This window comes from Scyliorhinus canicula, chromosome 11, assembly GCF_902713615.1.
Source record: "Scyliorhinus canicula chromosome 11, sScyCan1.1, whole genome shotgun sequence".
Lineage (NCBI taxonomy): Eukaryota > Metazoa > Chordata > Chondrichthyes > Carcharhiniformes > Scyliorhinidae > Scyliorhinus > Scyliorhinus canicula.
Genome location: NC_052156.1, coordinates 39733699 through 39760480, shown reverse-complemented (window position 1 = coordinate 39760480; position 26782 = coordinate 39733699). Strand labels below are relative to the sequence as shown.

At 46.9% G+C, this 26782-nt stretch overlaps 1 protein-coding gene across 13 annotated transcripts in view; it reads left to right on the top strand.

The window, feature by feature from the left end:
- LOC119974015 (ERC protein 2) overlaps positions 1-26782 on the top strand; it is a 1008595-nt gene that overhangs the window by 267928 nt on the left and 713885 nt on the right. For all 13 annotated transcript variants that reach the window (XM_038812801.1, XM_038812804.1, XM_038812800.1 and 10 more), the window contains one exon: positions 20224-20391. In XM_038812801.1, coding sequence (XP_038668729.1) covers positions 20224-20391 — 168 coding nt within the window. The remainder of the gene's footprint in view (positions 1-20223; positions 20392-26782) is intronic.

Sequence of the window (26782 nt, the reverse complement as noted above, 5' to 3'; positions counted from 1 at the left end):
CTAAGAGGCAATTCTGCATGGCCAGTAAACCTAACCTGCACATATTTGAACTGTGGGAGGATACCGAAGTACAGAGAAGAGCAAGGCCCAAAGATGCTTGATCTTGTTCAGACAAACCTGTGGAGGGATGGCTAAATGAGGTGTGCTTGTGTCCATAGGACTGGAAGGAATTAAGTTTGGGGGCCATAGTGGGGAAGTGAGAGATGAGTGTGAAAATATTAGTATCCTGATAAAGATCTTGCACTGGGATTATTAGTTTGTGCATGCGTGGTTATCATCTTGAGCTCACTCAAGAAAACGTGCACCACGAAGAGCAAAAGTCAGGTTCGTGAGAGAGGTAGATAAGTCTTTGAGCCAAACTTGTGGATTTCCGACTGTTAGCAATTTTACGTGGAAGTTTGAGTATTTCTATAAATTATTAAAGTTTTTCTATTTGCTTTATAAAATGCATTTCAATTTGTGATGTATGTAGTCAGGTGCCAGAGGAAGTGACATGCTGGAGAAGCTGGGAGAATAGGATGGACTCCTTACAGGAAGTAGGGTGTGTGGAGCTATAGTGGAGGTAGCTGTGGGAGTCGGTGGGTTTGTAATGAAAATGAGGGGGGCCAGTCCATCACTGGAAATGGAGACAGAGGTCAAGGAAAGGAAGGGATGTGTCGGACCATGTGAAGGTGAGGGAGGGGTGGAAATTGGAAGCAAAGTGGATTCATATTTTCCAGGATGTGGAGATGCCGGCGTTGGACTGGGGTGAGCACAGTAAGAAGTCTTACAACACCAGGTTAAAGTCCAACAGGTTTGATTCAAACACAAGCTTTCGGAGCGCAGCTCCTTCCTCAGGTGAATCATATTTTCCAGGTACAGGCTAGAATATGAAATTGCACCAATACTCTCCTCTATGTAAAAGAAAAAGAGTTGTGGGAGAGGGCCTGAGTAGAACTGGAACAAAATGTGTACCACATAATCCACAAAAAGACAGACATAACTGGGACTCGTGCGGCATACCCATGGCCACACCTTTTTATTTGCAGCAAGTGAGACAAGTTAAAGGAGAGAGTGGTACAAGTTCTGCCAAGCGGTGGAAAATGGCGGTGGACATGGATTGTTTGGGTCTCTGCTCAAGGAAGAAGCATAGATCCTCACACCCTCCTTATGAAGGATGGGGTTGCAGTGGGATTGGACATCCATAATGAAGAGGAGGCGGTTGGGGCTAGGGAACTGGAAATTGTTGATATGACATAGATACCAGATGAATCATGAATGTAGGTGGGAAGGACTGGACAAGGGGGGAAGAGGATGGAGTCAAAATGAGTTCCACAGGACAGGAAAAGGCTGAGACGATGGGTCTACCGGGACAACCCTGTTTGTGGATATTGGGATGGAGGCTGTGGAGAGAAGATCGGTGGAGGAGATCAGGTTGATTGGTGGTGGGGTCATGGTCCGGGGGAGGTAGAAGGAAGCGTCTGAGAGTTTGTAGCTCCATCTCTGTCACATCTCTTCTGCTGATGTCATGTTGAAAATAGCTCTTCTGACTTTTTCCATAGCCGAGGTTCTCCCTGCCCTTGTGGACAGGGCACTCAGCTGGGTTCAACCCGTACCCCTCCCTCTCAGAACCAACTCTCCTGGCTTGAGACAATTCACACCTCTTTAACCTGGGGTTACCCCTATCTCTGGATCTGTAAAGACTAACTTACCTGCAAATGCTTGCGTTCAAAGCATTGTCTTGCATCTTTGAATTTGTCTCAAATATGTTCTGGAACATCCCTCTTCATTCACCTGAGGAAGGAGCAGTGCTCCGAAAGCTAGTGATTTGAAACAAACCTGTTGGACTTTAACCTGGTGTTATAAGACTTCTTCCTGTGGCTCGCCATTTCAACTCGGCATCTTGCTCTTATGCCCACAAGTCCGTCCTTTGCCTGCTAAGGAGCAGCACCTCGTCTTCTGATTGGGCACATTACAACCCTCAGTTATCAACATTGTGTTCAACAACGTTAGACGGTGACATTTCTCCTCCATCTTCACCTTTTTTAAATATCCCAAACTTTTCTGTTTCTATGCAAAAACCCTACCCCTCCCCCACCGGGCCATCTGGCACTTGTTCTTAAATTTTGCTACATCTTTGCTTCAATCTCTCCCAGTACCCCAGTCACTTCCAGCTGTTCCACCCCATATATATATAATCACATTCTCCACCACTTCCAGCTCTGAAGAAGGGTCATGTAGACTTGAGTCAGTAACTCTGTTTTCTATCTCTACGGATGCTGTCAGACTTGCTGACTTTTTCCAGCTTTCTCTGCTTTTCTTGTTGAAGCAACATGCTGTTTCAACCGATCAGCCAATCTTTGAGGCTCGTAGTCTACACACCTGACATCACACTGGCACTGAAAGTCATACCCACTGTTGTTTAAATATGTTGTTGGCAGAATGTCTTTTGTTCTCAATCTTGCTCCGACCGTACAGGTCATAACTAGAGTAAAGTTTTGATCTCCTTATTTGAGGAGGGATGTACCTGCATTGAAAGCAGTTTGGAGAAGGTTCAACAATTTGATTCCTGGGATGACAACGTTCCCTTAAAGATTGAGCAGCTTGGGCCTATGCTCATCGGAGGTTTGAAGAACGTAATGTGATCTTATTGAAACATAGGATTCTGCGGAGGCTTCGTAGGGTTGTTGCTGCGAGGATATTTTCCCTCCTGGGGAATCTGCAACTTGGGGCAGGGTGCAGGCAGAGCAGGGTGCAGTTTTAGAAAAAGGGGTCTCCCATTTAAAATGGAGAGGAGGATGAATTTAGTCTCCCAGTGAGTCATCAAAATTTGGAATTTCTTCTCTCGAATGCAGTGGAACCTGGGCTATTGAATATATTCAAGTCTGTATTGGGAAGATTGTTGATTTGAGGAGTCGAGGGTTATGGCAAGGAAGACAGGAAAGTGGAGTAGATGCCAGCATCAGATCACCCAAGATCTTATTGAACAGCGAAGCAGGCTTGAGGGGCTGAATAGTCCACTGGTCCTATTTCTTAATGTTCTTATGCTCTTAGTATCTAGTCTGCATAAGTTAATAAGGCTAAAGTCGGTTTGTTGAGTTGTCGTGTTTTGCAATCTTTAGTGGGGAGTGAGAAAGTCACTTGATGTTCTCTATTCCCATTTTTCAACTTGCATTGCATAAATTGCATTACATTGCTGCATAAATTTGGCATGGTATACTTTGAAGTAATACTAAAAACAAATACCGTCCTTGCAAATGCCTCTGTGATTCTAAACAGATTCTGTGAATTTTCCCATTTGTTTGTCAGTTATAAAGTCATTAACCTTGGTAAAATGAAAATATTAACAAAGCTAATGGGATTGTAATTTGGGGGTTGAATTTTTTGTTAACAGAATTTGAATACTGTGTTCAGAAAATAAATGCTGGACAAAATGGAAAGATTGATGGATAAACGACAACAAGGCCTATGAAAACATTGCCTCAGGCTGTGCATTTTTGTCGTCCCTTTATAAGCTATCTCTGAATCAAAAAATGCTGAGTGTTATTAACCTTTGAACTGCACTAACTGAGCAAAATAACCCCACAGAAAGACTTCGTATATCTTACATTTTTAAATTAGTTTTCAGAAAGCACTTATTCTATTATCCTTGTCATTGCCTACTTAAAAATTTAAAGAAAGGACTTTCAACAAAATGAGTCTATCTTGTCCCTTGTCAACACAGTAATATTTTGATGAATCTCCACAAAGCTCTTTCACCAGATCCGTACATAATTAATTTTGTGTTTTGTGGGCTCTTAATGTGTTGCACATCCTTCCATTCAACTGGTGACCTTTTGAGGTGGAAGTAGTATTTATTTTTCTGCCCTTAATGTTTTCCCTTATAAAAGGCCTATGTTCAGGTTGTATAATAAGAATTGATAAGAAAAAATAGAAACCTGACTGTTGGCCAACGTTTGTATAACAAGCGCCTTTTCATTGAATTTGAGTTTTAAGTGAAAATAATCTCTTGGGGCAGCAGCCCAAATATCATCTTGAGGAATTGAAGAGTCCCATGTTTGACTGTTTTGTTCTTAGGTTCTCATCACACTAAATAGGCCCCAAATTGATTGATTATATATATATTTCAAAATACATTTTCCATGCGTGTAGAGATCCTGTCAACTTCTTTGATTATAACTAATTTGTCCACCTTTATATTGGTAACTGGCCATGTAAACTTGTCGTGTTTAATTGCTTCTTCATGTCAATGGAAACACTGCAGTACCAGCAGTAGAGGCAATGCATAGTAACTGTGTGAAAGAGATACGTAGGCAGTTTTCACTATTCATGTCGGCATTACACAAGAGGAGGACATTCCATGAAAATTCCTATCTTCAAAAATGGTGTGGACCCTTGCATCTGAGTGCAACAAGCAAGGCTGAAGCACTTGCAACCATCTTCAGCCAGAAGGGTAGTTGATTCATCTCTGCCTATTCTGAGGACTCGACCAGCACAGGTGTCTGTCTTCAACCAATTTGAATCACTTTGTGATATCAAGAAATAGCTGAGGTCGCAGAATGTAGCAAAAACTATGGATCCCAAGAGCATCCCAGATGGAAAGTTGGAGGTTTGCATTCCAGAACTAGCTGCGCCCGTAGCCAAGCTTTTCCAGTACAGCTATAACACTGGCACCTACCTGACAAAGTAGGAAATTGCCCAGAAGGCCAGTTCCATTACCGTTCCATCAGTCAAATCTCAACCATCAGCAAAGTGATGGAAGACATAGTTGACAGTGTTCATCAATACCATGCTCGTCAACGTTCATTTTAGATTCTTCCAGGGCCACTGTGCACCAACCCTCGTTAATGTCTTGGCACAAACATGGACAATTGAGCTAAATTCCAGAAGTGAGGTGGGAATGATTGCTCTTGACATCAATGTTGCATTCTATGGAATATGACACCAAGGAACCTTAGGAAAATTAGAGTCAATAGGGATCAGGAGGAAAACTCTATCCAGGCTGGAGTCCAATGCAGCACAGAGGAAGGTGGTTGTAATTGTTGGAGGCCAATCATCTCAGTCCTTAGTCAGTGCTGCAGGAGTTTCTCAGGACAGTGTCCCAGGCCCAGCCACGTTCATCTGCTGCTTCATCGATGAACTCTCTTCAACATAAGATTAAAGTGGGAATATTCTTTGATAATTCGATAATTCCTTGATAATTATAGTTCCATTCATAATTTCTCAGATAATGAATAGACTTGGGTTCAGCATTGGTCAGAAACGTAACTTGTCCAACCACACACATGCTGCGGCTGCAAGAGCAGGTCAGAGGCTGTGTGTTCTGAGGCGAGTGACTCAATTCTTGTAAAATCCCAATGAGTCAAATCCCAGGAGATCAGTCCGTAAATGAGTGTTAAGTGCAGCATCGTGATAACCGAGAAAACCCCGTTCCCACATTACTACAGCTTAGTAACCTGATATGCCTACAAGCGCATGTTCACGTCAAAAATAACAGATGCAAATGTGAAATGAAAACACAGTAAAGCAATGAATGTATAAAAAAGTCCTTAATTTGTTCACACCTTACAATGGCCTGACTTTATAAAAGACTGGAACTTTTCATTAAAAAGTTAGCTGCAGCAAAACTCTGCAATCTTTTTGTTTAGTGTGCTATCCTCAGATATACATAATACAGTCCACCATGTTGCCATTTCATGAAACATGTTTTTGGTAATTTCATACTGCAGTGCAAAATCCTGGAGCATTTCTATAGTTTTTGTGGAATCGGCTAAGGAAATAAGTGGGCAGGTATTCATCAGATTTCCCCAGGGATTGGTATTGGAACCCTTTTCCTTTTTAAAAAAAAATAATTTTTATTCAAATTTTCAACAAATTTTAACCAACAAAACAGAAGACAAGAGAAAAACAGTAACCCCCCCCGGCGGCTCCGATGCTACCCCGAAAATTGCGAGCCCCCAGCCCGGCTCCACCCTGGAACCAACCACCTTGACAAAGTCCCCGCAACACCCCTCCAAAAGCCCTCCAACGCAGGGCACGCCCAAAACATGTGGGTGTGGCTTGCTGGGTTCCCCGAACACTTGACACATCTGTCCCCTTCCCCCAAAGAACCGGCTCAGCCTTGTCCCAGTCATAGGCGCCCTATGCAGCACCGTTAGTTGGATTAAACTAAGCCTCACGCAAGAGGAGGAGGAATTCACCCTCCCCAGGGCATCCGCCCACGTCCCTTCATCGATCTCCTCTCCCAGCTCCTCCTCCCACTTATCTTGCAGCTCTTCCATCGAGGCCTCCTCCCCCATCTGCATCACTTGATAGATTGCCGAGATCCCCCCCTCGCCAACCCACGTCCCCGAGAGCACCCTTTCCTGAACCCCCCCTTAGCGGCAACCGTGGAAACTCCGCCACCTGCTGCCTAACAAACGCCCTAATCTGCATATACCTGAAGGTATTCCCTGGGGGGAGACCCCACCTCCCCTCCAACTCCTCTAAAGTAGCAAACTCCCCATCGAGAAAGAGGTCCCCCATCCGCCTGATACCTGCCCTGTGCCAACTCAAAAACCCTCCATCCATCCTCCCTGGTTCAAACCGGTGGTTCCCCCGTATCGGGGACCAAACTGAAGCCTTCACCTCCCCCCTATGCCGCCTCCAGTGCCCCCAAATTTTGAGGGTAGCCACCACCAGCGGACTCGTAGTATATCTTGCTGGGAGGAGCGGCAATGATCCCGTCACCAGCGCCTCTAGGCTCGTGCCCACACAGGACGCCACCTCCATCCTTTTCCATGCAGCCCCCTCCCCCTCCATCACCCACCTACGTATCATCGCCACGTTTGCGGCCCAGTAGTACCCGCTTAGGTTGGGTAACGCCAACCCCCCCACATCCCTACCCCATCCCAGGAACACCCTCCTCGCCCTCGGGGCCTTCTGCGCCCACACAAATCCCATAATACTCCTATTGACCCTCCTGAAGAAAGCCTTCGTAATCATGATAGGGAGGCACTGGAAGAGGAACAGAAACCTCGGGAGCACCGTCATTTTGACCGACTGGACCCTGCCCGCTATGGAGAGTGGCAACACATCCCACCTCCTGAACTCCTCCTCCATCTGCTCCACCAGCTTCATAACATTAAACCTGTGCAGGACCCTCCAGCTCCCGGCTATCTGGACCCCCAGGTGTCTGAAACTCCTCTCCGCCCTTTTCAGCGGGAGTCACCCAATCCCTCTCTCCTGGTCCCCAGGATGCACCACGAACAGCTCACTCTTCCCCACATTGAGCTTATACCTGGAGAAGTCCCTGAACTTTCCTAGAATCCTCATCACCTCCGGCATATCCCCCACCGGGTCTGCCACGTACAACAATAAATCATCCGCATATAACGACAGCCGATGCCCCCCCCTCCAGCCCCTCGACTCCCTCAGCGCCATGGCCAAGGGTTCGATCGCCAGCACAATCAGCAGGGGAGACGGGGCACCCCTGCCTCGCCCCCCGGTACAATCGAAAATTCTCTGACCTCCTCCCATTCGTAACCACACTCGCCACATGGGCATCATACAGCAGCCTCACCCACCTAATAAATCCCTGACCAAACCCGAACCTCTTCAAAACCTCCCAAAGATATCCGCACTCCACCCTGTCAAAGGCCTTCTCCGCGTCCATTGACGCCACTATCTCCACCTCCCCATCCACCGCCGGCATCATTATGACATTGTGAAGCCTCCGCACATTAACGTTCAACTGCCTCCCCTTCACAAAACCCGTTTGATCCTTATGAATGACCTGCGGCATCACGTCCTCCACCCTCCTGACCAGTATCTTGGCCAGCAGTTTCGCATCCACATTGAGGAGCGAAATCGGCCTATACGATCCACACTGAAGGAGGTCCTTATCCCGCTTCAGAATCAGTGAGATCAACGCCCTGGACATCGTCAGGTGCAAAGCCCCCCCCCCCCCCCCTCCCTCACCTCATTCAAGGTCCTCACTAGCAGCGGGCCAGCAGGTCTGAAAACTTCTTATAAAATTCAACCGGGAACCCATCTGGTCCCGGTGCCTTCCCTGACTGCATGCTCCCCAACGCAACTGGTGCCCCCAACCCCTCCACCTGCTCCTCCTCCACTCTCGGGAACTCCAGCTTGCCCAGAAAGCTCCCTCCCTCCTCCACTGGGGGCACTGACTGGTATAACTCCTCATAGAAGGTCCTGAACACTCCGTTAATGCCCCTCGCACTCCGCACAAGACTACCTCCCGCATCCCTAACTCCCCTATCTCCCTAGCCGCTTCCGGAGCTGGTGCGGCAGCATCCGACTGGACTTTTCCCTGTGTTTGTATACCACCCCCTGTGCCCTCCTCCGCTGCGCCTCCGCCTTCCTGGTGGTCAATATATAAAACTCCGTTTGGAGGCTACGGCGCTTCCTCAACAGCCCTTCCTCCGGGACCTCCGCGTACCTCCACTCCACCCTCACCATTTCTTCCACCAGCCTCTCCCTCTCCCTTTTCTCCCCCCTCTCCCTATGTGCCCTAATGGAAATCAGCTCCCCCCTAACCACCGCCTTCAGCACCTCACAGACCACCCCCACCTGCACCTCCCCATTATCATTAATTTCTAGCTACCCCTCTATGCACCTCCGGACCCGCCCGCATACCCCCTCGTCCGACAGCAGCCCCACCTCTAACCTCCACATCTGGCGTTGGTCCCTCCCCTCCCCCAGCTCTAGATCCACTCAATGCGGGGCGTGATCTGAAATGGCTATCGCCGAATATTCCGCACCTACCACCCTCAGAATCAATGCCCTGTTCAAGACAAAAAAGTCAATCCGGGAGTAAGCCTAGTGGATGTGGGAGAAGAACGAAAACTCCCTAGCCCCCGGCCTCATGAACCTCCAAGGATCCACCCCTCCCATCTGGTCCATAAACCCCCTCAACACCCTGGCCGCTGCCGGCCTCTTACCCGTCTTGGACCTAGAGCGATCCAGTGCTGGGTCAATTAAAATCTCCTCCCATTATTAAACCCCCCCATCTCAAGGTCTGGAATCCGGCCCAGCATACGCTGCATAAAGCCTGCATCGTCCCAATTTGGGACGTAAACATTAACCAGAACCACCCGCTCCCCCTGGAGCCTAGCGCTCACCATCAAATATCTGCCACAACTATCCACCACCACACTCGACGCCACAGACAACACTTTCTTCCCCACCAAAATCGCCACCCCCCCCGGTTCTTCGCGTCTAACCCCGAATGGAACACTTGCCCAACCCACCCCTTTCTCAACCTTGCCTGATCCGTCACCCTAAGGTGCGTCTCCTGGAGCATAGCCACATCCGCCCCCAGCCCCTTCAGATGCGCGACCACCCGGGCCCGCTTGACCGGCCCATTCAGCCGCCTTGCATTCCATGTGACCAGCCGAATCGGGGGGCTATTCTCCCTCCCTCCCCACTGATCAGTCATAACTCTTCCTCGGCCAACCACGTGCCCGCAGTACTCGCACGGCCCGTTCCCCACAGTGGCAGATCTTCATCCCGACCCCCTCTAATACCTTCAGTTCCCCTTCGGCCCTTCCAGCAGCAACCCGGTACCCCCCCTCCACTCTCTCCCCTCCTCCCCCCCCTCTAGCTGCGTTGCCCCTCTCATTGTACTCCCGTAAGTCAGCTGACGCCTGCTGACCCCGGCTGCTCCTGCCACCCCAACGACGACCCCCCCCCCCCCCCCCGGGTGTAACACAACCACCCTACCCCCCGACCGGCACAGTCCCCATCTGTTCCGGCTCCAGGGCGGGAAAAAGCCCGCGCCTCCAACTTAAGCCCCGCCCTCAACCCAAAGTGCGGGAAGAAAAGGCCCGCGCCACCCGCTCGGCCGGCCCCACCTCCACTGGCGCAGCTTCCTTCCCAGTCCCAAACTCCCCCGCCCCGGCCCACCCTTCCCTCCCCGGGCCACCCTTCCCTCCCCCGAGGCCCCATCAACCTTCCCCAACCTTCAACCCCTCCCAACCCAACACCTTCCCCTCTTTCCCGGAGCCCGTCCAACGGGCCTACACAACATCCCCCAAACTTCCCCAAAAAGAAAAACAAAACAAAGGAACAAGGAAGAAAAAACCCCAAAACACCATACAACAGTCCACGACCCCCCCTCAAGTCTCAGACTGAGTCCAGCTTTTCAGCCTGGAAAAAGGCCCAGGCCTTCTCCGGGGAGTCAAAGTAATACTGGCTGTCTTTATAGGTGACCCAAAGGTGCGCCGGCTGTAACAGGCCAAACTTCACCCCTCTCTTGTGCAGCACTGCTTTTGACCGTTTATAACTGGCCCTTTTCTTCGCCACCTCCGCGCTCCAGTCTTGGTAAATTCGGACCTCTGCATTCTCCCACCTGCTGCTCCGCTCCTTCATGGCCCACCTGAGCACACATTCTCGATCGACGAACCGGTTAAACCTCACCAGCACCTCCCTTGGCGGCTCGTTCGGCCTGGGCTTTCTCACCAACACTCGATGGGCTCCCTCCAGCTCCAAGGGCCCTTGGAAGGACCGTGCTCCCATTAGCGAGTTCAGCATCGTGACCACGTAGGCCCCCAGGTCCGATCCCTCCAGCCCCTCAGGGAGGCCCAGGATCCGCAAATTCTTCCGCCGCGAGCGGTTCTCCGTTTCCTCCAGCCTCGCCTGCCATTTCTTGTGGAGCGCCTTGTGCGCCTCCACCTTCACCGCCAGGCCTAGGATTTCGACCTCATTCTCAGAGGCCTTTTGCCGGACCTCGCGGATCTCTGCCCCCTGGGCCGTCTGGGTCGCCGTGATCTTGTCGAGCGAGGCCTTTAGCGGTTCCAGTAGCTCAGCCTTCAGCTCCCTGAAGCAGCGATGGAGCAGCTCCTGCTGTTCCTGCGCCCACTGCTTCCACGCTGCCGGTTCCCCGCCCGCCGCCATCTTGGTTCTCCTCCCTCGCACCTTTCTCTGCTCCAGTGCCGATTTTTTAACCACCCTGCTCCTGGTCCAGTCAATCCACCGGCAGAGAAGCGTTGCTGATGTCTTCCCACACCGGGAAAAGTCCGTCCAGCGCCGTTACGGGCCCTAAAAAGAGCCCTAAAGTCCGGAAATAGTGGGAGCAGCCGAACGTGCGTCTTAGCTCCGCATCGCCGCAACCGGAAGTGGAACCCTTTCTTTTCCTGATGTATATTAATGATCTAGCTCTTGGTGTGCAGGGGACAATTCAAAGTTTGCGGATGATACTAAACTTGGTAGCTTTGTGCACTGTGAGGAGGACAGTGTAGAACTACAGAAGGACATAGACGCGTTGGTGGAGTGGCAGTGGGTGTGACATTTTAGGAAGCATGTGAACGCTTTGGAGAGAGTGCAGAAGAGGTTTACAAGAATGGTTCTAGGGATGAGAAACTTCAGTTAAGATGAAAGATTGTAGAAGTTGTGACTGTCCTTCTTGGAGAGTAGAAGGCTTAGAGGAGATTTGATGGAAGTGTTCAAAATCATGGACAGAGTAGATAGGGAGAAATTATTACTGCTCGTAAAAAGATCAAGAACGAGAGGGCACAGATTTAAAGTGATTTGCAAAAGAAGCAAATGCAAAGTGAGAATTTTCTTTTTCACACAGCAAGTTGTTCAGGTCTGCAATGCACTGCCTGGAAACGTGGTTCAGGCAAGTTCCTTTGAGACATGCAAGAGGAGGCATTACATGATTATTTTGAATAGAAACAATGTGCAGCATTACAGGGAAAAGGCAAGAGAATGGCAGGAACTCGTCATGCTCGTTCAGAAAGCTGGTTCAGACACCAAGAGCCGCAATGATTCTGTGACTCTCTAAGGTCATTGGCCTCACTGGGCTCCTCAGTTGGACAAAGTATTGCATCTGTCAGTTTGGTTAGGCAATGTATGGCATTGTCCACCATGGCATCAGTTTTCATGGTTGTTTCTCCTGATATTTCCATGCCGGCCTTCCACAGGCAAGTGAAACGGGCAGCGCGGTAGCATAGTGGTTAGCACTATGTCTTCACAGCGCCAGGATCCCAGGTTCGATACCCGGCTTGGGTCACTGTCTGTGCAGAGTCTGCACATTCTCCCCTTGTCTGCGGGGTTTCCTCCGTCCTGAAAGATGTTCTATTAGGTAACTTGGACATTCTGAATTCTCCCTCTGTGTACCCGAACAGGCGCCTGAATGTGGCGACTAGGGGCTTTTCACAGTAACTTCATTGCAGTGTTAATGTAAGCCTACTTGTGACAATAAAGATAATTAAGATTATTAAAAAATAATGCTGCATTATTGGTTTTGTGGCCTCGCCGTGCTCTTTGTCGTTCTTAATGTCTTGTACAGTCGTAACCTGTTTGAACCCAACCTGGTAGAAACAGTTCGCAATTGTGGCTTCTGTCACCATCTTCTAACGTGGTCTTCATCAAGAACATGACCTCTCGAGCAGTTGGATGGTACTCCTTCTCATTGGCTCAATAATCTAAGAGAGTGCTTGCTTGTTGAACTGTTCAAAATAGTAGACAAAGTTGGTTGGAAATCTCCCACATCTTTGCGATGTCTGCTTTCCACTGCTTTTCCATCAGCTTCGCTTTCTCTCCGATCGACAATAATTTAAATTTTGTCACCGTTTAGTCACGCTCGCAGGTTTTGCATATTCTTCCACATTTGTCTGTGTCAAATGATGACTTGCCCAGCGCTCCATGATTTTATGCTTGTGTGGCCTAATTCTTCTCTAATTGGTCAAGATTAGACCAATGACAAGTTTGGCTTATCCAGAGTTACCAGTGCGGAATTTCTGCTTATCATGGGCATCCTTTGATGGGATTTGTTATTCCGTCAGCAGGAATAGTTGCCGACTTCGACATTGGAATTTTGTGTCGTCCCAGTTTGACGTTTCAACCTCACTGCATCTATAAGGCACGAATCAAGAATATGATGGAATATTTTTCCACTTGCCTGGATGAGTGCAGTCCCAACAATATGCAAGAAGCTCAACACTAGCTGGGACAGAATAAACTGCTTGATCGGCACCCCCATCCACCATTTCAAACATGCAGTACATCCACCAGTGGCACAAGGTGACTGCAGTGTGTATCATCTACAAGATGCACTGCGGCATCTTGTTAAGTCGCATTCCACAGCACCTCCCAAAATGAAAATAAAAGAAAAGTACTGCAGATGCTGGAACTGGAACAAAAGCAGAAAATGCTGGAAAAACTCGGCAGGTCTGGCAGCATCTGTGGAGAGAAAAAATAGGCTTAATATTTTGAGTCATTATGACTTCCTCAGAGCTAAAGCGAGGGAGAAATATGATGGATGGTATATTGCGCAAGATGGGGTGAAGCAGCTGCAATAGAGTAGAAGGTCAGTGATTTGTGTGAGCTTAGAGAGATTGCAACAAAGATGTGTAGGTCACGAGACAGACGAAGCATTAATGGCAGGGGAAGGTGCCAGTAGTTACATAAAGGTAAGATATCACAATGTGTAATGGGAGAATAAAGAGCAGTGCTCAGTGAAAGCAAATCTTAAGAGCAAGTGGCCTCGCAAAACCAGCCATCTTTGCCACCTAGAAAGACAAGGACAGCAGGTACATAGGAACACTGTCACATGAAGTTTCCTTTCCAAGCCCCACACTCTCCTGACTTGGAAATATATCACTGTTCCTTTATCGTCCCTGGGTCAGAACCCTAGATTTACCTAATAACCCTAACCCTACCTAATAGCACTGTGGGAGAGCCTACACACCGTGAACTGCAGCAGTTGACAAGGCAGTTCACCACCTTCTCGAGGACAATTGGGGATGAGCAATAAATGCTGGCATAGATAGTGACACTTGCATCCCTTGAACAAATAAAAATAATGAATTTATAGTATATTTACAGATCTTGCATTTGGATATAGATCATGTTTACACAGCAGAGTTTCCTGTTGTGATGTTTTGTCACATTATTTGTGTCAACTTTAACCTTTATAAATTCTGTTGTATTTCTGAAGGAAAATACCAAGATAAACTTGTCACTATGCACAATTTGAGTTTCCCACAACTTTGCTTTTTTTCAGCCATTGGTCATTATTTCCCTCAGCAGTTGAAATTTCTAATGTCCAAAAAAGTTGTTTACTTCACAATTAAATGTTTAACTTCACCCATTAAATCATATGCCGTGCTTTTACAGGCCTTCAGTGTTGTTTCTAGTTGAATGTTTCTCGTTGAATGTAAAAAGCAGTGACTGAGTTGATGTCGTCAGGTGAATTTGCATGATGTAGTCTGAGCATGCTCGGGGCCCTGATTCCTCAGTCACTTACAGCAGGGGTTTTATTTTTGCTTTAGTTTCTTGCAGCCTCCCAAGTTCTCGGGTTATTCAAGAAGAACAACAGGTAAAATTCCTATCGTTCATGAGGGTGAAACGAGTGTTCCGATTGCACACCTGCTGCGGACCATTAGGTTATTTTGGAGATCACCTGAAGTATTTGAAACGGCCATCGTACCGAGCCATCGGCTCTCACAGACAGCAGGGAGTTCAACGATGAGTTGATTTTGGACCGGTTGACCAGTATAGGCTGAGAATTAAGTTTTTGTTTCTTCTCCCCTGATCTTTAAGTTTTATTATTTCCTGTTCACTCTACCATGACTTCTCTTGCTCCTCCTTATTTTGGTTTGTGGCAACTGCCTTTGAAAACTGATTGGAAATTTTCTGCCTGCGCATTTTTGATGTCTAGCTTTTCCTGCCTGTTCATTTCCTACATTGGGAAGGAAAAAAGCAGCAATGTGTTTTCTTTCTCTTTCTGTGGCTATTTTTGTCGCTTTTGTTTGGGTGTGTTCATGTTTTAGCAGCAGTATTGCAGTAAGACCGTTTTTGCCTCACAGCAATACTAAAATTTCAATCTAAATTCAGGATTCGGTCTTGACCTGACTGCAGGGAGACCCGGAGGAGGTAATTTCACACTGTGTGGGTTTGAAACTGCAAGGATTATAACAATGGAGTGCATGTTCAGTCCCACTGACGTACAGTGACTAATTAAGTCAAATTCCATTTTCATTAAATGGCATTCTGAGATTTTTTTTTGACTGGTCCTTTGAGGATTGAATTCCACAGCATTTCCCATTATTCTGGGAAAGCCACAATTACCAGCTTTAATTTATAAAATGGAGCAGTTCTCCCAACTAGGAAGTAGCTTTGATGGATAAATGTGGGATGTGGGCCGGTTTGTTTTACCAAGTGGAAGAAACAAGGAAAACAGAGGTGCAAGTATTTTCAATTTAGCAGCAGAGTTAGGCAGAGTGAAACCAAGCAAGCAGCATTAACGAGAAGATTGTTTTGACAGGAAGTCCGTGTGTGGGATACATTCGAGAGGACCAGTCAGTTTGTCACATGCCAAACAGTGAGCCCATAGATCCTGGAAACGGGTGTCCTGTAGTTAAAAAGCACAAAAGCTGGATACTAATGGCATCAAGGGATATGGGGATACTTGGAAAAATACACAAGAAGTAGATGTACAGCTACCATCTGATTGAATGATGGCGCAGCCTCAACAGGCCGTATAGCCTACTCTTGGCCCTTTGTTCGTAAAACAAATACAGTTGCATAATTTTCGAACATTTTAATTTTGTTCTCTAGCCTGTAAATTCCAGTTTCTGGGATTAAATGATAGCCAAAATTGTTTGAAATGGTGTTTTGAGCAAGTCAGCTTGTATATTAAAAGCAGAATGGTGCAAGTTGACAAAGCAAAATTGAATGGTAAACATTAATGCATTAATTAAAAATGGATAAAGTTAACACCAAGATAACCGCAGAGGGCTGTCTCAGAAGGGGCCTATCTGTTCCACCGACCACCCATAGCTACTGCTGACCATGGAGGCCTCCGACTGTGTGGCTGAAGGATATTTCTAACAGAGAATTGGCAATTGTAGTTAATTGATCACTTCACAGCTCCCAAGTAGATTCCCATGGGTAGGCATTTCACGTAGCATGTGGGAGTTATTACCGGCCACTACAATCAGATTGTGATGCCTGGACAGTGCCTCTGAACACTGCAGGAAGCTACGGACACAGCAGCCAACATCCGAATACCCAGCGGCTGGGTCCCAGCACCGGGGACATTTCTGCAACCAGAGGGTAGGTATGTGCATTGGGGAGGGGATTAGCACCTGGTCCAGGTAATCTTACATGCGGGTGTCTGGGGTACAGGGTGTGTGGTCCGGTGACCAGGCCCCCCCCGCAGCCTGGGTGCAGGGCGTGTTGGATGGCAGTGGATGCGGGGAGGAGAAGGGGAGCAATGGAGGGTCCTGGGGAGGAAGACACCACTGGTTGTCAGTCTCTCACCCTTTCCAATTCCTTCCAGATATTACACGGGATGGAGGATATCTTGGACCCTGTGGAGATTTCTCTAGCGGCACTGCTCGCAAGCCAGGTGGCCAGATGCCGGAGAAGGCGGTGGCAGCAGCGTCGACAGAGACTCGTGGTGGCAGCCCACGTGCAGGGCTCCGCCCCACACCCTGAGGTCGCCCATCAGGGCTGGGAGGGATCAAGAGGAGGGAGGCTGGCAGCGACCTAAGTCAGGCATTGCTGGTCTTTCGAACAGATGATGGACAGCGTGTGCCGCAGGAGGCTCTGCCTCAACAAGGAGACGGTGTGGCACCTCGCGGACTTGGCATCACGCGGAGAAGGAGGATACCTGCTCCCAGTGGCTGTCAAGGTCACTCCAGCCCTTAACCTTTATGCCTCAGGATCATTCCAGGGCTCGAATGTGGACTTGTGTGGCACTGCACAAGCTACAGCCCACAAGTGCTTCCGTGAGGTCATGGATGTCCTGTTTGCCGGGGCAGCGAACTATATAAACTTTGACTTGGACCAGGCTGAACACAATGCCCATGTTGCAGGATTCTAAGCTATCACCAGCATGCCCCAGGTCCAAGGGGTAATACTTGGCACAGGTGTCGTCTTGCGTGCAACGGGCCATCAGGGAGTTCCCTACATCAACGGGAAGGGGTTTCACTTCCTGAACGCCCAGCTCGTGTGCAATCACCACCTGAAAATCATGCATGTATGTGCCGCTTCCCAGGGAGTGTGCATGACCGTTAAATCCTTGGACAGTCGGACATCCTCGGCGTCTTTGAGGACCACCCTCGGATGGCCAGTTGGCTCTTGGGGGATAATGGGTATCCGCTGAGGACCTGGCTAACGACGCCAGTACAGAGGCCAGAGATAGATGCGGAGACCCGATACAATGAGGCCCATACAGCCATCCCGCAGTCATTGCACATTGCATCAGACTGCTCAAAATGTGATTCTGATGCCTCAACTGCTCTGGTGGTGCAGTGCAGTACACCCCCGAGAGGGTTAACCGCTTTGTGGGAGTTTGCTGTGCTCTCCACAAACTGGCACAGCAGTGGGGTGACATGATGGAGGGGGATGACTATGCGGCCACCTCAGAGGATGAGGACGATGAGGCGCTGGACCAGTGGAAGATGGAGGACAGGTGGCATCGGCAAAGTCCGGCAAGCCCGGAGGGCCAGGGAGGCCCCCCACCTCGTCCACTTCACCTAGGCGTGGCCCCACCTGTCATTCCGCCCCCACCCCCCCTTTCCACCACCACCATCCTGCTCCATCCTCCCAGAGTCTGTGTAGGGTGATGGGACTGTGTTATATTATGGGCCATGGTTTAGAGAACCCCAAAGTAAATCATGGAGTTCACTGGACCCACAACTTTAAATAGATTTTGGTTATGGGGAGCACAAGGGCCCACTTTACATGTATGATGCAGGAGAGATCTAAAAACCATTTTGTAAAACAAAACAATGTTTATTCTATGAATCCAGTTAACATTTTATAAACGCACAGTAAACAGTTTATCAACTACCAACTCTGACCACCCCCCTCAAAAGTTACAATACTCTATAGATAACCCTTAATAACTTCCCAAACAACATCCATAAGTTAAAAGCTTTTTAAACAAAGACAGCAGGTTTAAGTTCTCTACAGAAACAGGTATTACTTTGAAATAATCGATGAGCTGAAGACATTCTTTAGCTTGTAGAGAGAGAGATCATTGCACAGCTGCTTGCTTTGAATGCAGCTCCAACTCTGAAAAAGAAACTAAACACACTGCAGCTACCAGCTCAAAACGAAAGTGAAAGACAGACAGCCCAGCTCCACCCACACACTGACATCACTGCAGCTATTTGATAAACCCCCATTTCTTAAAGGTACATCCACCTGACAGATGACACTGTCAACGTGTCATTGTCGAGGACAGGGGGGTGATGGAAACCCGCTGAGTGCTGCTGCTCCTCAATCTATGCCATAGTCTGACTCCGGCCTGTCTGCTGAGTATTCACTGACACCCACCACCTGCACATGGTGTCCCTTGTGATGGGGGGAGGGGCGCTGGGGATGGAATCCAGGACCACCATGCCTGATGGGCTGGGGCAGGGGATTGGTGGTCAACCTGCATTGCCGAAGAAAGTGCCATAGATGTCATATTTCTCGGGTACAACATTATTTAATGATGTACACGTGTCCTTGAATTTAATAAATACAGTTCCTGCCAGCTAGTGTGAACTGAATACTGCCTGATTAAATCTATATTGTGATTTCAGAATTGTAAAAACTCCATACATTTACTGTAGCTTTTTTATTCACTTGTATTACTTTCTGTCATCAAGACTCTGAAATAAGTAGTTTGCGCCATCATTTCTATCCATGGAATGGGAACATCGTTGACGAGGACAGCATTTGTTCCCCGTCCCTAATTGCCCTCATGGATTTTTAAAATTTACAGTCTGTGTCAGTGTAGTGTACACACATACATTTTGATCAAGTGTCTTGGAGATTCCTTGCTGATATTTACAAGGCACAATTGCAATGGAAATGGGACGATCGTTGTAATATTTGCATAGGTGAAAAATCCAGTTATTTGCTGTGAGTAATTTCAATGCAGTTTTTAATCACCTTTCCCAATTCAGTAAAAGAGTAGGATTAATGTTATTGCTCTGTTTGTTAGCGCTAACTTGAGATCTTGACCACTTAAAATACTTAAACAAATTGTAGTCAGATGCTGTCAGTGGAGTTTTCTTTGAAAGTTCATTTGGTGCATTTGTATCCTGTTAATACCAGTGTGGCAGTGGTAAATTAGATTTACTATGGTATTATTTGTGGATTGCTATGTTCCTATGGTGCCACTTATAATTTCATTGGCTTTGCTGTTAAGAACAAATAATTGGAAACGCTGTACTTAATTTTTTACAAAAAATGTTCAGTCTGTTTTTTCAGCGATTAGCACTGCCACCTCACAGCGCCAGGGATCCGGGTTCAATTGCGACCTTGGGTGACTGCCTGTGTGGAGTTTTCAAATTCTCCGCGTGTCTGTGAGGATTTCCTCTGGGTGCTCTGGTTTCCTCCCGCAGTCCAAAGACGTGTAGGTTAGGTGGATTGGCCATGCTAAATTCCTCCTTAGAGTCCATAGGTTAGGTGGGGTTACGGGGATTAGGTGGGGGTGTGGGCCTGCGTAGGGTGCTCTTTTGGAGGGTCAGTGCAGACTCGATGGGCCAAATGGCCTCCCTCTGCACTGCAGGGATTCTGTGAGTCTATGTGTTATTGTTTGTATGGATTTTATTGTCATTTAGCTGAAGCCTACTGTTGTAATAAAACGTAGTGACTTACCAAAAGACCAAATTAATAAATAAAAATAATGCTATTGTTGCACTCTTAAAAGACTACCAGAACCAACAGTATTGACTCATTATCCACATCAGTTTGGTTTATAAAGAATGTACTGGATGCCTATGTATTTTACCAGTTTTGAACGATATCCTGTATCATTTATAAAGCATTGGTTAAATATTTCTTTGTTGCTGAATGATTGAAGTGTAGATTGTTTAAAACATTGTATTTTTAGTTTAACTTAGTCAGATAATGACTAAGTGATATTGGTTCGATTAAGCTGAAACACTGGTATGTGTTAATAAATTCAGAGTACCCAATTGATTTTTGTTTCCAATTAAGGGGCAATTTAGCGTGGCCAATCGAACGACCATGCACATCTTTGGGTTGTGGGGGCGAAACCCACGCAAACATGGGGAGAATGTGCAAACTCCACGTGGACAGTGACCCAGAGCCGGGATCGAACCTGGGACCTCGGTGCTGTGAGGCAGCAGTGCTAACCACTGCACCACCGTGCTGACCGGGAAGCACACTGACTTAAGCTATACAATTGGAGAAATGCTGTATTCATTTGTTCTTATTTACTGCCATATTTGTAGTTTTGCTTTATAATGGTGTATTTGTTTTCAATTACAGATTGATCAGTTAAAACAGGATTTGTCCAAGAAGGAATCTGAACTCCTTGCCTTACAAACCAAGCTTGAAACATTGAACAATCAAAATTCTGATTGTAAACAACACATTGAGGTTCTCAAAGAATCACTCACTGCCAAAGAACAGAGAGCTGCCATACTTCAAACAGAGGTAAGCTAAGGACACTCGCACTCATGTTTTTATCGGTGAATATAACAACTCTGACCGTTATTCTCTCAAAACTGTATGTCAATAACTCTTGTATGCTGTGATCTCCAATCGTGTTGCAGAGGGGATTTGAGGTCAAATGGCATCCTCAGGTGCAGAAAGGTTCGAAAAAAATTTCCATATGCGTGGATATAAGAATTTTTAATGGAAAAAATAGATAGGAAATGTGCAGTCATGGAAGAGTTCTATTATTATAGTTATTTGGGTACGCTGCCATTTGTATACTGTATGAAATGATTGGTGTTCACCAAATAATGTGTTATAATGGGTAAGTTGTGAAGAGAAGGTGATGGATAAATCTTTTGGAGAAAAAAAATGTGGACATTTAAATGGTGTCGAAGTCAGCCTATCGGTAATTTCCAAGGCTTAATTTTGCAGAGCCTGTTAATTATGATTAAAAAGACCGTTTCAGTTATTTTAAGCAATTATGTTCCATGAATCACTTCATTATCTTCTTCGCAAATTGAAACTTTTAATTAAGTGGCACTCGTAAAAGGGCTCACATTTATTGTAGTTGTTAGAAGGGAATTTCAGTGTGCAAAGTGGTTTGTGGTCAATCCCCAGTTAACTTCCCTTAACCTGGTGCATTTCATTGGATTTTACAATTAACAGTGAGGTACAGAGGATGAACCTACTGTGCTACATATCATCTCTTGTAAACTGTGAGGGCACTTGAACAATAAAGATGGCATGTCTGAGATGTTTCTGGCAAACACCAGTCAAGCAGAAACAGAAAATGGGGAGATTGACTACTTTTTTTCTCACTCTAAACCTGTGCTTAAAATGCTAGTGAACACCTGTGGAGACTGAGAGCATGAAACAATATTCTTTGCACTTTGTAATATATTGGCAGATGGATGCCAATTTTAAAAAGTAGATGTGGTTGACGTTGTTTACACCACTTCACACCAATGCAAGGTTGACAAAACTGTCAGTACGCAAGACTCAACAAAGGAACAGAACTGAGAACATCTTGTTAACACTAACTTGAAATGGAAGGAAAAAAATATTCATGATACCAATTTGGAGTGAATACTTGAGCTGGGTCGCATTATTCTCCCCATTATAGTAATTTTACATTATTTCTATGAGGAATCCCTCCCTCTGTCATTTACATTTTGTTGCCTTTTTAGAGGCTGTCGACCATACTTTGGTGAGAGGCTGTACCAATACCAATAAATTCTGACTAGCAATTCCCATAGAATCCCTACAGTGCAGGAGGAGGCCATTTGGCCCATTGGGTCTGTGCAGATCCCACTGAGGCCCACTACCCTGCCGTATCCCTGTAACCCCACCCAACCTGTGCATCTTTGAACTGTGGGAGGAAACCGGAGCACCCGGACGAAACACACGCAGGCACTGGGAGAACATGCAGACTTCGTACAGTCACCCCAGGCCAGAATCGAACCCAGGTCCTTGGCGCTGTGAGGAAGCAGTGCTAACCACTGTGCCACCATGCCACTGTACCTGTATAACTCAGCCAAATTCATCCCTCTTCAATGAGATGGGACCCCTTTGTGTTTCTTATTAATACGCCCACTGAGAACTTGCGATGTGGAATTATGATGCATATATTTTTAATGAATTCAAAATTGAACTTGATGTTGAATATGGATTTTAATATAGCCAATTTCACCTATTATGGTGTACCATATTGGCTACATTTCTGGCGTTGAACATAGGTATTTGGGGATTCCCCCCCCCCCCCCCCCTCTCTTCTATTTCCTATTTGTTGAGTTTTTCTGATCTTTAAAAAATTCATTTTTATGGGATGTGTGAGCTTCGCTGTCTAGGCCAGCATTTGTTGTTCACCTTGAATTGCCTTGAGAAGGTGATGGTGAGTTGCCTTCTTGAACCGCTGCAGTCCATGTGGTGTAAGTTCATCCACACTGCTGTTAGGAAGGGAGTTCCAGGATTACTTTATTATTTAAGAGTTAAATTCGAGGCATTTTCAATTATTTACTAAAAAAACAGCACCAATAACTGGCCCTCTCAAAACAAACTCTAAATACAAAATCCCATGTATACCAATCAACATACCCGCCCCTTTTTCTAACCATAATACCCAATTACACCTGACCCCCCCCCCCCAATGACCTTTAGAAGTTTATGAACAATGTTCACCTCGAGAAGAACCCTTTCTCTGAACCTCTGGTGCAGAAATTCACCAGATCACTTACCCACTTGGCCGCTTTAGGTGGCTCTGGGTCCTGCCACCCGAACAGGGAGGCGAACGCTAACGCAAAAGCCTCTTCCCTCTTCCCCCAACCCCCTGCACTCCATAGTCCAGCTTCTAATGCCCCTCCCAGTTCCTCTTGGCATTTCTGCTTTATTTCCATCCGTCGCAGTGACATGCTCTTGATCATGAAATGCTGCCAGCGCTGATTCCACACTGAGTGATGAGACCACCACCGGGCTTGTGGAATATCTGGCCCCTCACCCCTCTGCACAAGGTCTTCTGCATCCACCTCCAGATTGACCCCTCCCTCTCGGCCCACCGCCTGACCTTTTCCACTGCCCAGTAATAATTCAGCAAACACAGCAGCACCAACCCCACCTCCCCGCCTGTTCTTCACCCAAACTGCTCTCCTAATCCCGGGTACCTTACCCGCCCATATGAACTCTGAGATCATCGTATTTATCCAACCGAAAACAAAATTTGGGCACAGAAAACGGGTGTTTTTTTCCCCAAAACAAACAGGAACTTCAGCAGCACCGTCATTTTGACTGTCAACGAGAGCGGCAGGGCATCCCATCTCCTAAAGTCCTCCTTCACCCCCTCCACCGAGTTTGCCAAATTCAGGTTGTGCAACTGGGCCCAACTATACACCACTCAAACCCAGATATCGGAATTTCGACCCAACCAGCCACAACAGCAACCTCTCCAAACCTTTCCCCTTCCCTGAGCGTTTACCGGGAACACCTCACTCTTTCCTTCATTGAGCTTGCACACCGAGAACTATTCAAACTCCGCCAATATTGGCATAATCCGAGCAACATCTCCCCGTCAAATTTGTAATGTACAACAGCAAGTCGTCTGCGTACAGGGACAACAGGTGCTCCAGCCCCCCCCCCCCCCCCCCCTTTCCACACACACACACACACACACACACACACACACACACACACACACACACACAGCGCTATTACCAAAGGTTCAATCGGCAATGCGAAAATCAACGGAAAAGTTGGGCTGGGCTGCAGAGTGTGGGCCTGCACCACAGTGACCTCTGGCCCTGGCACCCATCCCTGCTGGCAGGTGGTGCCCGGTTGTGGGTGGGGTGGGGGTCATTGGTGGGGTGGAGAGATGGGGGCAGGGGGGTTGGTGTGGTAAGAGGGAGGGAGTGGGGCATACGGCCGGTGTTGCTCCATGCAACCACGGGCCACGGTGGGCATTCAGTTGGATATGCAGCAAGGCGGGTCCCTTTGCAGGCCGCGGCAATGGTAGTCCGAGCCTGGACGTCCCGGTCCTGGGAGTCACCCCAGCGCACATCCCCCCCCCCTCCCTCCTCCTCAAGCCAGTCAGCCATGCCAGCGGCCTGACCAGCAGAGCACGGGTCATGCCTCTGTTGGGAACATGTCCTACCTCTGCGCTTTTCTTCAGCTGCCACTGCGCCTGTTTCCCGACTTTCAAAATCACAAGTGAACCTCGCCGTCGGTAATTCCTACTGGCGGAGACGGAGCATCGCAGGAGTCCCGGAGAATATCGGGAAGGGCCCATTAATGGTATGCCAACGGTGTTTACTGAATGTGCTGCGTAGAATACATTCACGCCACTGTCTAGGCCACGGAACATGGCATTCCATTGGGGGCTCGGAGCCGGCCACGATTTCTGGCTGGCGTGCGGTTCTCCACTCGATCATGTTTCCTGATTCCGGCGATAGCCAACGGAGAATCCCGATCCAGTTGTTTTTGAAATCGAGACGATATCAAAAGATTGAATAATTGTGAATGTTCATAGAATCATAAAGCATAGATCAGGCGGTTTGACCCTTTGAGAGTTAGCAGTTAACTGGTTGGATCACTGTTGGTGAGAAAACGTCTGGAGGCAGTAGTAAGGAATTTGTTGGTGAGCCCTTTAGGTTCGTGCTCGAGTGGTCAAGTTCATTGGTTCTTCAATTCTGGGATCTCGACAGAAGTGTAATTCAAGATGATGGGATGGAAGTCTTATGTGGACTGAGTTTCAGCAGTCTTGGAAAACATTTTTCTAAACATTGACCGAAAGCAAAAAACTGTCTTTAATTCAACTGTAACTGATCAATCTAATTAAGAAAGTTTAAAAGATACAGGAATCGAAAATACCATTTTGGTGTCAAAATTAATATTGCGCGGTACTTCTATGAGGTTGGTGTTGAGGAACATTGCTGGATAAAGCAGAAATATGTCCAGTCTGCAGCTAGCTATGTCATAAACAATCTGAATGTTTGAAATAAAAAAATGTTCATTCCAGAACACTTAGCATGTCTCCCTTGGTGGGGCGAAAAAATGACCAGAAAAATTGAGGGAGCATGGGCTAATTAGGGACGGTCATCATAGATGTTGTCAAGGTCAGATAATGCTTGACTAATTTAATGGAATGTTTTTAGAAAATTATTGAACAAAGAAGATGTGATAGGTTTGGTGTTTATTTTTCTTAAATAAATTTGTAAGAGGTTGATGTTCATGGTTTTAAAGATAAACCAGTATCATGGATAAAGGGATAGTGTAAGGGTTGAAGACAGTGGGCAAGATAGAACATAGAACATAGAACATAGAACAGTACAGCACAGAACAGGCCCTTCGGCCCTCAATGTTGTGCCGAGCCATGATCGCACTACTCAAATCCACGTATCCACCCTATACCCGTAACCCAACAACCCCCCCCTTAACCTTACTTTCATTAGGACACTACGGGCAATTTAGCATGGCCAATCCACCTAACCCGCACATCTTTGGACTGTGGGAGGAAACCGGAGCACCCGGAGGAAACCCACGCACACAGGGGGAGGACGTGCAGACTCCACACAGACAGTGACCCAGCCGGGAATCGAACCTGGGACCCTGGAGCTGTGAAGCATTTATGCTAACCACCATGCTACCCTGCTGCCCCTCCTTGAATGGCAGACTCAGAGTGTTACTGAAGCAGCAAAGGTTGAGGGGATACCTAAATAAGGCTTTCAAGATGATGAAAAGATTTCTGTGTGGAATAAAGATAGACAGGAAAAGATCAGCTGGCCCAGCAAGTACGTATGGTCACTTTTGAAGGATGGTGAAAAATGATTTCCACTAATTGGTGAATCGCTCATAAGTGAGTAGAAACTTTTAATCAACAAAGGGAAGGTTGGAAGGAATATTTTCATTAGTATATGAAATAATTGATCACAGGTGGCTGTAGAAGATAATTCATTACTGTTTGAGTCGAAAGAATTGAAGAAGAAATATTAAGGGTATGGGCATGGAGCAGGAAAATAGATCGCATTACACAGCAGTGGCACCAGCATGATATTTCACCTCTGAGCTTAAATGTCTGATTTGATGGATGGAGAGCCCTGCCCTACATTTTTATTTATTTATCTCCTTGTCTAATCCACGTGCTAAACGCAGTCACATTGCCTCATTTTATTATGTTTAGAATCTGTGATTTATCCAGTTACAAACATGTTCCAAAGTGGATACTTAACTGTCTTGTCGGGATTGTTAACAATTCTTAGTCTTTTTTTTGTTTCTCTCTCTCTCTCTCTGTGTCTCTGTCTCTCTCCCTCTCTCTTCTCCCCCCCGCCCCCCGGGATTGTTAACAATTCTTAGTCTTTTTTTTCTCTCTCCCCCCCCCCCCCCCCCCCCCTTCCTATTTTTCTTTCTTCTCCCTCTGACTTAAAAATGTTTAGGACTTTCACCAAATTTGATTAATAAAAGGTTTTGCCTGACTCCAGATTTCAATCTTTTGACAATCCCCAAAAGTTGAACATTTCTGTTCGGGTGGAGTTTCTGTTTTTCTTTTAATCACATTTGTGGAAAAGCACTGCACATGATTTACTCATTTTCAAGAAATATTCTTCGAGAATATTTAGCATTTAATTCCTGCCCAGACCCGTAATAGTCTCAATGGTGTGAAGAAATAATTTTATGCAACAGTTAGGCTCTAAGTACAAAGCTTTGGTATTTGAGTATAGAAAGAATCAGTGATTATTGAGAATTGATACATATGTATGTTTCACGCTAGAATGGATTTTTTGATTTTCATTTCAAAACCTGTGTCAGCAATTTCTTTGAGCAGTTGATTTGCAAAGGTTTCATGTGGTCCATTTGTGGCAGAAGTGGAGGATGCTGCCCACTCTTCACTACAGGCAGCAATTTT